Here is a 13,317-nt window from a genome sequence, read left to right as displayed (position 1 = left end):
TTTTGTCGGTTGTGGGGCTTGAACTCTGGGCCTGAGTGCTGTCCCTCAGTTCTTCAGCTCAAGGCGAGCGCTCTACCACTTGAGCTACAGCGCCACTTCCAGTTTTCTGGTGGTTTATTGGAGATAGGAGTCTCACAGTCTTTCCTGCCCGGGCTGGCTTTGAACCGTGATCCTCAGATCTCAGCCTCCTGAGTAGCTAGGATTACAGGCGTGAGCCACCAGCGCCCGGCTAGTCTGTGAGACTCTTATCTCCAATAAACTACTGAAAATAAAAAAAAATCCCAAGTAGAGCTGTGGGTAGAATGTAAGACTTGAGTACAAAAGCTCAGGGACAGCACCAAGGCCCTAAGTTTAAACCCCAGGATTCATCCCTACCACCTCCAACACACACACAAAGTAAAGCCAGGTATCAGTGGTTCACACTTGTAATCTGATAATACTCAGGAGACTGAGATCTAAGAGGATCATGGTTAAAAGCCAGCCAGGGTAGGGAAATCTATGAACTTTCATCTCCAATTAAGCATCAAAAGAGCCAGAAGCAGAGCTGAGGCTCAAGTGGTAGAGTGATAGTCTTGAGTACAAAAGCTCAGGGACAGTACCCAGTTCAAGCCCTAGGACCTGCACCACCTGTAACATCTGCACCACCTGCACCATCTGCATCACTTTCACCACCACCACCACCACAACACACACAAAAAAGTAAAAATAAAAAAAGTCAAATTCCAAACTTACAATATTAAAATCCAACTATAATATTACTTTATGTTTTCAGTTTATGATTCGTGACACTATTCTAACTTATTTGTTATACTAGAAGGACTGGACCAAGGGCCTTAGGTATGCTAAGCGTGTGCTCTATCATAGAGATACTATGCCCTCAGTCTTACCATTTTTATATTAAAATAAGAAAGAGTAGTCATAGTACTTATAAAAATCTTCAATTAAAATACTAATATAAACCATATTAGATAAGTAAACTTACTCAAACTTCAGACCAAATATACTGTTCAGTTATATTAAATATCCTGAAGGGCCTACAAATTAATTCATCAAGAATGTAATAAGGGGGTTGGGAAGGTGGCTCAGTGGTAGAGTGCTTGCCTTGCATGCATGAGGCCCTGGGTTCGATTCCTCAGCACCACATAAGCAAACAAAAAAAAAGCCGGAAGTGGCACTGTGGCTCCAGTGGTAGAGCGCTAGCCTTGAGCTGAAGAGCTGAGGGAAGCGCCCAGGCCCAGAGTTCAGGCCCCATGACCGGACCAAAAAAAAGAATGTAATAAGGGCTGTGATGTATCTTAATGGAAGAGTGCTTGCCTTGCATGCATGAAGTCCTGGGTTCAATTCCTCAGTACCACATAAACAAAAAAATCTGGAAGTAGCACTGTGGCTCAAGTGGGTAGAGTGCTAGCCTTGAGCAAAAGCTCAAACAGAGCCCAGGCCCTATGTTCAAACCCCAAGACTGGGCAAAAAAAAAAAAAAAAAGTAAATAAGCTGGCAGTGGTAGCTCATGCATAATCCTAGGTACTCAGAGACTAAGATCAAGGTTCAGAGCCAACCTAGGCAAGAAAGTCCATGAGACTCTACCTCCAATTAACCAGCAAAAAGCTGTACATGAAACTGTGGTAAACTGTGGTATAGCACTAGCCTTCAGCACGAAAATTAAGGGACAGTGCCAGGCACTGAGTTCAAGCCCAGTACCAGCACACACACAAAAAAGTAAATAGATCTGAATACTAAAAAGAAGAGCTATAAATTTGCTTAAGGTAGAAGTGAAATAAAATCATTTACTGCTTACCAGGATTATGATGAGTTGTAAATCTTCCATTCTGAAACACATCTCCTGCGATATTCATTCTACCAGGATTAAAAGGTCTTACTCCAGTCTTGGTCTGTGAAGTTAAAGATGGGGTGTATGTTTGTATATTAACACCAAAATTACTTGACTGAAGTCCTTTAGCGATATCTCCCAAGTTGGTATTCTATAGTGATGTCATATGTGTAATCATATGGGCTTACACCTGTTTCTAAGGTTGTACCATTAATAATATGTATTTCAGAGTCAATTCTGAAGTGAAAACACTATTACCCATTTCTGCATTTACCTTACTTCTTGAAAGACTGGAAGTGGAGAAATCCAAATCTTTGATACTAGTTTTAGTTCCTGGAAGTCCCCATTCAGTAAAAGTGGAACAATTTTTCTCCTGCCCCTCATCTGTTTCTATGTCCTCTTCATCATCAATAACAATTGTGTCACATATATTTCCCTTCTGAGGAGGTAAATCTCTTGAGGAAGGCAAAATTATAGTATAATTTCCTTGTGGCTTTTCATGTTTTGATGATGCCAACAGAAAGTTTCTTTGATCGGCTATTCCTGGAGCAGAAATTGAAGGAGGGTGTATAGATTCAATAAAAACAACATCATCATCATCGTCCACTGAAGTGTTTATAGATCTATTGACTAAAGGACTAGTTGGATGACCAAATGAATTTCTTATGTCCATGATACCAGCTGCCATGGCTGTATTCTCTAATACATCAGCAGACTGATCAGTCAATTCTAATCCTCCCACTGAATGCTTATCCATGCCAAAGAATCTGTAAGAGAAAAGAAAAAAAGTTTTATTACACTTTTTTTTTTTTTCATTTTACTGCATTGAAACAGCATTCGTAAAATTTTCAAATCTTTGGTAGTTTGTAACCAGGTACTGATGGCTCATGCCAGTAAGCCTAGCCATCAGGAGACAAAGATCTGGAGCATTAAGGTTCAAATCCCTGAGACTCTATTTTCAAAATAACCATAAGGTAGGGTTGGGGACAGGTAGGAGAGAATGATGGAAGGGATGACATTGATCAAAACACACTTTACTCATAAATTGACACGCTGAATTAAAACTCCTTTGTACAACTACTTAAAGCTAATAAAGAAAACAAAGATAACTATCAAAAAGCAGATCTAAGCTAGGTGCAGTAGCTTATGCTTGTAACCCTAGCTACTTGGGAGTCTGAGATCTGAGTCGGATCAAGGTTCAGAGCCAGCCCAGGCAGGAAAGTCTACGTTTTTTGTGTGTATGTGCAGGCATGCATGTGTGTGCATGCGTGCCAGTCCTGTGGCTTGAACTCAGGACCTGGGCACTGGCCCTGAAAGGCTTAGCATTCTACTTCTTGAGCCACAGCTTCACTTCCAAATATTTTTTGGTAATTAATTGGAGCTAAGAATCTCAAGAAATTTTCCTGCCCAAGCTACTTTTGAACCTTGATCCTTAGATCTCAGCTTCCTGAGTAGCTAGGATTACAGGTGTGAACCACTGTGCTGGATTTGTCCATGAGATTCTTCTCTCCACTTAACCTGCAAAAAAGATGTAAGTGGACCTGTGGCTCAAGTGGTAGAGAGCTAGACTTGAGCAAAAATGCCCTGAGAGAGTGCCCAGGCCCTGAGTTCAAGCTCTAGGACTGTACAGAAAAAGGGCAGGTCTGCAGGCTTGGCACAAGTAGTAGAGCACAAGCTGAGCAAACAAACTGAGTGATCATAAAGCCTGAGTGCAAACCCTTCTACTGTGTTTTTCTTGACGGTACTGGGGCTTAAAATCAAAGCCTTGAGCTCTTTCTCTCTCCCTTTTCACTTACTCTACCACTTGAGCCATATTCCCACTTCCCCCTTTCTTTTTTTTTTTCTTTCTTCTCATCGTGGGGCTTGAACTCTGGGCCTGTGTGCTGTCCCTCAGCTCTTCACAACACTTTCGCCTTTTTCTGCTTATGTGGTGCTGAGGAATCAAACCCAGGGCTTCATGCAGGGAAGGCAAGCACTCTACCACTGAGCCACCTTCCCAGCCCCCACCCCCCTTTTTGTCAGTTATGGGGTTTGAACTCTGGGCCTGGGCACTGTCCCTCAGCTCTTCAGCTCAAGGTTAGCACTCACTCTACCACTTGAACTACAGTGCCACTTCTGGTTTTCTGGTACTTAATTGGAGATAGGAGTCTCAGGGAATTTATGCCCAGGCTGACTTTGAACCATGATCCTTAGCTCTCAGCCCCCTGAGGAGCTAGGATTACAGGGGTGAGCCACTGGCATAGGCCTGGATTCTTATCTAAACTTTCAAGGAAATGGCTAAAATTCCATAATAAACCCCACTTTAAAAAAGTAGAGGAGGGCCAGGCACTGGTGGCTCATGCTTGTAATCCTAGCTACTCAGAAGTCTGAGACCTGAGGATCAAGGTTCAAAGCCAGCCTTGGCATGAAAGTTCATGAGACTCTTACCTCCAACTAACCACCAGAAAACCGGAAGTAGTGCAGTGGCTCAAAGTGGTAGTGCACCAGCCTTGAGCAGAAGAGCTAACAGACAGAGGTCAGGCCCAGAGTTCAAGCCCCAAGATAGACAGGACCAAAAGAAAAAAAAAAAAAGTAAGTAGGGGAGAGAGAGGACTGGCATTTTTTTCCCCATTAGCTATGCAAATATTTACTTGCTGTGCAATGATGTCATTACTACTATCTCAATACAGTAAGTTTTCTTTTTTTTTTCTTTTGGGGTCCAGTCGTGGGGCCTGAACTCTGGGCCTGGGCGCTGACCCTCAGCTCTTAAGCTCAAGGCTAGCACTCTACCACTTGAGCTACAGTGCCACTTCCGGCTTTTTTCTTATGTGGTGCTCAGGAATCGAGCCCAGGGGCTTGAGCATGCAAGGCAAGCACGCTACCACTGAGCCATATTCCCAGCCTTTTATTTTTATCAAAATTTGAACTCAGGGTCTTATGGCTTGCCAGGCAGGTACTTTTGCCATCAGCCCTTTTTAGTGCTAAGTATTTTTGCTTCTTATTTTTTTAATGATTTTTTTAATTGAGATAAAGTAATTACATAAATTTCACAAATTTCACAGTATTGTGAGATAGTGATACTTCAAAGTCATAAACACATTTTAGCCTTCACAAGGCAAATTATTATCATGGTCTATAATGTTTGTGAATTCTATGAGCTTTGACAATATAACTGTTTCTTCTACATCGGGTGCTACGTACATTTTTTTCCTGTTGCTTTGTGTAAGCTGTTCCCTCTTTCCCTGTCATTCCCTCCCTCCCATTGCTGCCCTTGAGTTGCTGCTTAGTTTCTTTTCATCAATGTCCAGTGCAGCTGACAGGCCCCTCTGTTGTATATTTTCCCATTTCCCTCTGATTCTGTGCCCTCCACCTAGCTTCCCTCAGATGTGCACATATATATATACCATATATGTGGTCAAGAACATGGAGTCATTTACAAATGATACAACAAATTGAGTGGAGGTCCTTTGTTTCTTTTTGCTTCCTATTTAAGCTTTCCCTAGTGGCTAGGTGTTCACCATCACTTCCCCTTCTTTGAAGAGAAGGGTTTTTGGGTCCATTTCCATCCAAGCTGGCCTTGAATTGTGATCCTACCAAGCTGAATCTCCCAAGTACCTATTTTTTGCTTTTTTTTTTTTTTTTGAGATAGTCTCCCTATACAACCCAAGCTGTCCTTGACTGAACCCCTCTAATGATGGTATTACAAGTGTGTATCAACATGTCCAGCAACATTCATTGTTTTAAGTTGGGTTTTGAGACTTGAATGAAGGGCATTATGTTTTTCCTTATTTTTTTGTTCAAAGCTAGCACTTGACCACCTGAGCCACACCTCCATTTTCAGCCTTTTGCTGTCTAACTGGAGCTATGAATCTCTCAGACTTTTCTGTTTCAGGTTGGCTTTGAGATACTTGATCTCAGCCTCTTACAGTAGCTAGGATTATAGGTATGAGCCATCAGTGCCCAGCTGTAACTTTTATTCTTTTTGTTTGTTTGTTTTTTTGCCAGTCATGGGGCCTGAGCTCTGGGCCTGGGCGCTGTCCCTCAGCTCTTCAGCTCAAGGCTAGCACTCTACCACTGAGCCACCTTCCCAGCCCGTAACTTTTATTCTTAATATGTGCTATGCCATGAAATATTTATAACTATTACCTGCTTACATAAGAAAGCCTTACTACTACTGTTTCTACTTTACTGACAAAGAAACTAAAACTAGAAGATAAAAGTAACCTGCCCAAGTGTCCAATATTGGAAAGGGTAAGTCAGGACTCAAGTATCAAAGAATTCTAACTCTAGACGCTATTTCATAGCCACTGAATATATGTGACTAATGTGTACAATGTATACAAATCATTTATCTTTTTTTTTTTTTTTTGCAGTCATGGGGCTTGAACTCTGGGACTGGGCACTGTCCCTCAGGGCAAATGCTCTACCACTTGAGCTACAGCATCACTTCTGGTTTTCTGTTGGTTAATTGGAGATAAGAGTCTCTCTCACAGACTTTCCTGCCCTGGCTGACTTTGAACTGTGATCCTCGGATCTCAGCCTCCTGAGTAGCTAGGATAACAGGCGTGAGCCACCTGCACTGGCTCATTTATCTTTTGTTAACGTGAGCAAATTAAACAAAATATTCTAGGGGCTGGGAAGGTGGTTCAGTGGTAGAGCGCTTGCCTTGCATGCATGAGGCCCTGGGTTCGATTCCTCAGCACCACATAATCAAAAAGAAAAAGCCACAAGTGGCGCTGTGGCTCAAGTGGTAGAGCACTAGCCTTGAGCTGAAGAGCTGAGGGACAGTGCCCAGGCCCAGAGTTCAGGCCCCATGACTGAACCCAAAAAAAATTAAAAAATATCCTCATAAGGCTATTTCAAAGGTAAGTAACAAGGGTTAGGAGTCAGGCAGATGGTTCAATTATAATCCTAGCTCCTTGGGCAAAAGAGATGAGCCTGGACATAAAAGTTTATGTGACTACATTTAAAGAGTGGGTACAATGATGCACACCTTTTTATGCACACCTTTTATCCTAGCTATAGGGAAGGACACTCACTGAGCACAATTCTCATTGAGCACAATTCCTACTGACAATGAAAAGAACAAGTAGGAGGATCACAATGCAGGCAAGCCCAGGCAGGAACCTACCTGAAAATAATGAAGAATAAAAGAGTTAGAGGCAATTAAGCCCCAGGCCTTGAGTTCGATACTTGGGTACCTACCCCCAAACAGTCTGGAATGTAAAGTTGATGTATAGGTCAGCAGTAAGATTGCTATACATGGTGAGATTTTTTTTTTGGGTCCGGTCGCGGGGCCTGAACTCTGGGCCTGGGCGCTGTCCCTCAGCTCTTCAGCTCAAGGCTAGCGCTCTACCACTTGAGCCACAGCACCACTTCCGGCTTTTTGTCTTTTTGCTTATGTGGTGCTGAGGAATTGAACCCAGGGCCTCATGCATGCAAGGCAAGTGCTTTACCACTGAGCCAACTTCCCAGCCCGATGGTGAGATTCTTATATCCTCAGCAACACACACAAGAACTAAGTACAGTGCCATTGGATTATGACTGTATAACTATGTAGGAGGCTGACATATGAGGATCTCAAGCTCAAGCCAGCCTAGATCACATTCTATCACAACAAAACAAGCCGGGCGCTGGTGGCTCACGCCTGTGATCCTAGCTACTCAGGAGGCTGAGATCTGAGGATGGCGGTTCAAAGCCAGCCCGGGCAGGAGAGACCAGGAGAGACCGTGAGACTTCTATCTCCAATAAACCACCAGAAAACGGGAAGTGGCGCTGTAGCTCAAGTGGTAGAGCGCTCGCCTTGAGCTGAAGAGCTGAGGGACAGCGCCCAGGCCCAGAGTTCAAGCCCCAGGACCGACAAAAAATAAATAAATAAATAAATAAGAGAAATATTGCCAGGTGCCAATGTCTCAGACCTGTAATCCTATCTGCTCAGGAGTATGAGATCGTAAGATCCCAGTTTGTAGTCAGGCTGGGGAGACAAAGTGAGAGACTCTTATCACCATTTAACTAGCAAAAATCTGGAAGTGGAAGTAAGGCTCAAGTACAGATCATAGCCTTGAGCAAAAAAGCAGAAAGAGAGATACCAAGGCCCTGAGTTGAAACTGAAAAACTGAAGTACCACCAGCCAAAAAATAAAAAAAAAAAAAAAAAAGGGTGGGAGGTCAAGCTCTTGAGTTCAAGCCTTCAAAAATAAAATATAATCCCTCCTCCCTGTCCCCATGTATGTCCCCATTATGTTCTGTCCTTGCCAAAGAACACAATTTGAGAGCTTGTGCTTGGGTAAGGAAAGGCCTGTTACCAAAGCATGAAGGAAAACAAGAGTTTAGCTTCTTCCAGCCTCCTTATTTAGTCATCTACCTATGCCATACTCTGAGTGTTTGGCTATATCAAGTCACCTGAGTTTGCTAGGTACCAGTGGCTTACACCTATACTCGGGCTACTCGGGAGGCTGGAATCAGGATTGCAGTTCTAAGCCAGCCCAGGCACGAAAGTCCAGTGCTAGAGCACCAGCCTTGAGTGAAAAAGCTAAGAGACAGTGCCCAAAACCTGTTGGTGTGCCCCAGTGCTGGCCCACACATACAACTGTAGGTTCCTGCCCAGGCTGGATTTGACCTGTGATTCTCAGATCTCAGCCTCCTTAGTAGCTAGGATTACAGGCATGAGGTACCAGATCCCTGCTTAATATTTGTTTTTCCAATATAAATTTTCATATAATACTAATTCAATTAAATGCTAAATATTATAAATAGACTACTTAAAAGTTGAACATAGGCACTGGTAGCACTGCTTACTTCATTAAAAAAACACATTTTTAATGCTCTGATACATACACATATTGTATAATATTTAAATCTGGGTAAAATATTTTTGTTGTTGTTTTATTGTTTTTATATTTGAGTACTGGGGATTGAACCCAGGACATTGTACATGTCACTTAACCCATGTCTCATTTCATCTTTTCAAATATTTATAATTTATTCAGAATCCTTGTAGCTCTTTGAATACTCTGCGAACACATTGATATCTGTTGTCATCTATCATTATAAATTTTACTATTCATATGTATGTAAAAATTTTTATTATTTATTTTTGTTGGCCAAGGGGCTTAAACTCTGGGCCTTGGCACTGACCCTCAGCTCCTCAGCTCAAGGCTAGTGCTCTACCACTTAAACCACATTGCAACTTCTGGTTTTCTGGTGGTTAATTGGAGACAAGAGTCTCACAGACTTTCCTTTCTAGGCTGGCTTTGAACCTCCACCCTCAGCTCTCAGCCTTCCGAGTAGCCAGGATTACAGGTGTGAGCCACTGGTGCCCAGCATAAAAGTTTTTTTTTTAAACACACAAATGCATGGGCTGGGAATGTGGCTTAGTGGTAGAGTGCTTGCCTAGCATGCATGAAGCCCTGGATTCCATTCCTCAGTACTACATAAACAGAAAAACCTGGAAGTAGCATGTGGCCCAAGTGGTAGAGTGCTATCCTTGAGCAAAAGAAGCTGAGGCAGAGCGCAGGCCTGAGCTCAAGCCCAGTGACTAGAACACCAAAAAAACAAAAATTAAAAAAGCTACACATAAAATACCTTAAAAAGCCTGTCTGGAAAAACTGTTCAAGAAAATAAATGCAAAGATGAAGCGAATTTCAGTTGTAAGCATTCACAGGATTCTGAATTGAACCCTCTGGGTGTATTGGGAAAAAAGAAAATACGGTGTAAGTTTACACTTTACAGTAAGAAAGGAAAAAAATAATTCACTAACCATAGTCGAGTTTCAGAAACCAGGGGTCAACTGGAATACTGTTATAACTATTTGAGCTACTGCTACCTGGAAAATTGCTAGAGTACATAAATTATAGTCTTCCTTAAATATAAGATGTGGAAATTAATAACAGAAACCTCTTTTCTCAACATTAAAACAGATAATTGAGTAGTTTTCACTTACATATTTATTCATTTATTTTTTGTTTTGTGACAGTACTAGGCTTGAACTCAGGTTCTAAGGCCTTGTCCCCTTCACTCTACCACTTGAGCCACAGCTCCACTTTTCCAGCTTTTTCCACTTTTCCAGTTCACTGGAGATAAGAGACACACAGACTTGCTTGCCTAGCTGGCAGGATCCTCAGATCTCATCCACCTGAGAAGTGAGGATTACAGGCATCAGCCAACAGCCCCTGCCTACTTTTTTGTGGAACAAAAGGGGCCTACTGCTTGCTTGCTAGGCAATAACTTGAAGCAAGGCCCCCAGAATTTTTTTTTTATAGTCTCTCCAGAATCCTGTCACAGAAGAGCCTCTAATTTCCATCATCCTATCTATACTTCACTTATAGTTGTAATTAACAGAGCACCCCACAATTCTCATTACAAGGGGGTGGCCCCAGTGTTCTCAATCTTAAACTCAGAGTAGTTGAGGAACAGTCCTGTGGTACAATGAGAGGCTTATCTTTTTTTTTTTTTCCCCTGGTCGGTCATGGGGCTTGCCCTGTCCTTCAGCTCTTCAGCTCAAGGCAAGTGCTCTACCACTTGAACCACAGCACCACTTCTAGATTTCTGGTGTTTTATTGAAGCTAAGAGTCTCATGGACATTCCTGCCTGGACTGGCTTTGAACCACGATCCTCTGGTCTCAGCCTCCTTAGTAGCTAGGATTACAGGTGTGAGCCACCAACGCCTAGCCTCATTTTTTTTTTCTTTTCTTTTTGGTGACAGTCATGGGGCTTGAACTGAGGGCCTGGGAACTATCCTGAGGCTCCTTTGCTCAAGGCTAGCATTCTACCACTTCAGCCACAATGCAACTTTCGGCTTTTTCTGTGTATGTTGTACTGAGGAATCAAACCCAGGGCTTCATGCATGCTGGGCAAGCACTCTACCACTGAGTCACTTTCCCAGCCCTTAATTACGTTTTTGAGGTTTAAAATAAAAAATAACAACAAAAAATAAGATTCCATTGAACTCAGTGCTATTTTGGAACTCTAAAAAGTAGTTGTGGTTTAAGACAAGTGCTGGTGGCTAATGCCCATAATCCTAGCTACTCAGAACGTTCCAAGACAGTATAGGCAGGAAAAGTCTGTGAGACATTTCCAATTAACTAACAAAAAGCTGTAAGTGGCATTGTGGCACTAACTTGAACAAACAAACTCAGAAACAGTGAGCAGGCTCTCACTTCAAAAGCCCTAGGATGGCAAGAAAGAGAGAAAGAGAGAGAGAGAGAGAAAGAAAGAGAGAGAAAAAAAGAGAAAAAGAGAAGAAAGGGGGGAGGAGGAAGGGAGGGAAAAAAAAAAAGAAGAAACAGTAGTGATTTTAAGTGCCAGTATGGACTCTCAGTTCCTTCCTAGGGATTATCCTGGTTTGACTGGGGGTATGTAAGCACTCAAGCAGTTATTCTTTGCCTGTAAGGTAACAGAAACCAAATGTCACAGTGAGAACACTCTACTAGCATGTTTTAAACAAGGAATCAAAGTATAACTCACAATGGATGTTTTCCTTCTTAATTTTTGCCAATGCTTCAATAGAATGGTCTGAATGTGATTTCTGGCCCTAGAATAAGAGAAGATAAAAAATGATTTTGTAGCAGGGTACTCGTGGCTCACACCTTGTAATCCTAGTTATTCAGAAGGCTGAGATTGAGACTCATGGTTCAATGCCAGCCCAGGAAGACAAATCCGTCAGACTTCAATTAACCACCAAAAAGCCAGAAGTGAAGGTGTGGCTCAAGTGGTAGAGAGCTTGCCTTGAGCGGAAAAGCCAAGCCAGGTCTCACACAGAAAAAAGATTTTGTTATGAACAATTTGGACACAGTACTAACTCAGTTCCTGAGGACGTGGAGAAGTGCCTGCGCTAATCTAGTTTCCTCTACCCCTCAACTGGGTAGAAATCATATATATGTGTATGTATGTATGCATACACACGCACACGTAGAGTAGCTGCAACGGGGAGATAAATTTGTTTTTTCAAATTACAAAACTGGCCAAGCAGGGTCTAAGCCGTTCTCAGGGACGGTAAGGGAAGGGCAAATGCTGCCTGGAAGCCAACAAGGAATTAGCATTGCCTTCAACATTTGCCCACCCAGCTTCATCTCGGCCACTAGAGCTCGGACACGTAAGTGGGGGCGGCTCACGTCATCGCCGGGCATAATTTGCCGCAAGCAGTTGCCCAGGGCCTGAGGTTTGTCCCTCGGCAGTCGGTGAATGGCTCCTGATCCGCCATTAGAACCTGCTCTAAATATCAGAAGCCGCCCAGCCTGGAAGAAGAGGGCAGGACCCGGAGGAGCACTGGAACACAGTTATCGACACGGGAAACATGGGGACCTTCGGCTCAGCTCCCAGAGCTGGAGCACCCACTCGGCCTGTCCCCGTCCCCCTCAGGAGATAAAGGAAAACACCCGACGACCTCCCTGCGGCCCCCCCACCCCCACCCCAAGGCCGCCTCAGCCGGTCCCGTCGGCCGAGCCCGCACGGCCCTGGCGGCACTCACGCTGCACTCGAAGGCGCCCCTGACCTGACTTTGGCCCCGACACGCAGCGGCCACCGTAGGCCTCGCTGTGGGCTAAGTCCGGATCCGGGCGAGGTTCGGGAGGCTACCTTCCCCGCCTCCTCCTCCTCCCGACGCTGCGCTATTCCCAGCCACCCCCACTCTCCACGGGCCTGCTCAGGAAAAACAGGACAGCGGGAATAGTCTTACCCGGTTCGGGCTGCGGCTCCGCAGAACGAGCTTCCCCTCCCCCCGGCCCACCCCCCTACCACTACACTCACAACTCCGCTCAGAACTGCGCCCGCTTTGCTCGGCTGAAAGGAGGTGGAAGACTTGTGGGGGCGGCTGTGCGGGCGAGCCCAAACAAACCCCGCCCTTCGAACGCTCATTGGGTGGAAGGAGACGCGGGCGGCAACACCTCGGGCACACCTATTGGCTAGGCCAGCCTTCCTTCAGGAACCCCCTCCTCTGAAGGATCGTCTACTCGCCTGTCCGTCACGTGCAGGCCACACCCCCCAGCCCTGCGGTTTCACTCCCCACTACCACCGCGGGCCTTCGAAAGCGCCGCGTCCTTTCCCCTTCGTGCCCCCGCCCAGCCCGTCCCTACCCGCCCGGTCGGCTGGGGCCAGGAGCCCTATAGGCGTGGACCGCCGCGAATATCTCCGTCTGTCCCTGGAGTTGGGAGCTTCTTGGGCGTGGACTTCCTGAGTGACTGAGGCAGAGCGTAGGGCCTCGGCGCCGGGCACGGCCTCGGTCAACGACTCGCTCGTGGAGAGACGAGGCCTCGATGTCCCAACGTCCTCCCTGTCCAGTCCTGGCAGCGCCCCGCGAGGGCCGAAGCCGGGCCCGGGCTGCAGCGAGGCCGAAGGGGCGGTCGGGGCCGCGGCCACAATGGGCTCCCGGGCGCCCTGCGGGCCGCGGAGGCGCTCCCGCCCTGGCCTCGCCCCGTGGGGAACTAGCCGTCCCCACCTCCCGCCAAGGCTGCCGCTGGAGGAGACGCCGTCCTCCATTTTGTCGGACCTGCTGCTGGAACTTGGGGCCCGCTC

At 45.2% G+C, this 13,317-nt stretch overlaps 1 protein-coding gene across 3 annotated transcripts in view; it reads right to left on the bottom strand.

Moving 5' to 3' along the window:
* The window catches only part of Zmym5 (zinc finger MYM-type containing 5), a 35,144-nt gene extending 22,495 nt beyond the window's left edge, over positions 1-12,649 (bottom strand). The window contains exons 1-4 of one of the 3 annotated variants that reach the window (XM_042685620.1): positions 12,553-12,649; positions 11,272-11,338; positions 2,103-2,595; positions 1,796-1,889 (exon numbers count right to left, since the gene is read on the bottom strand). In XM_042685620.1, the coding sequence (XP_042541554.1) occupies positions 1,796-1,889; positions 2,103-2,585 (577 nt within the window). In that variant the 5' untranslated portion in view covers positions 2,586-2,595; positions 11,272-11,338; positions 12,553-12,649. Of the gene's footprint in view, positions 1-1,795; positions 1,890-2,102; positions 2,596-11,271; positions 11,339-12,481; positions 12,519-12,552 lie in introns of those variants that run through there. The other 2 variants (XM_042685621.1, XM_042685622.1) reach the window with 2 other exon arrangements.
* Positions 12,650-13,317: the final 668 nt, after the last annotated feature.

Source organism: Dipodomys spectabilis, unplaced genomic scaffold (assembly GCF_019054845.1).
Source record: "Dipodomys spectabilis isolate Male_0828 unplaced genomic scaffold, ASM1905484v1 ptg000095l, whole genome shotgun sequence".
Lineage (NCBI taxonomy): Eukaryota > Metazoa > Chordata > Mammalia > Rodentia > Heteromyidae > Dipodomys > Dipodomys spectabilis.
The sequence above is the reverse complement of the archived record's forward strand: the minus strand, read 5'-3'. Positions and strand labels throughout refer to the sequence as shown.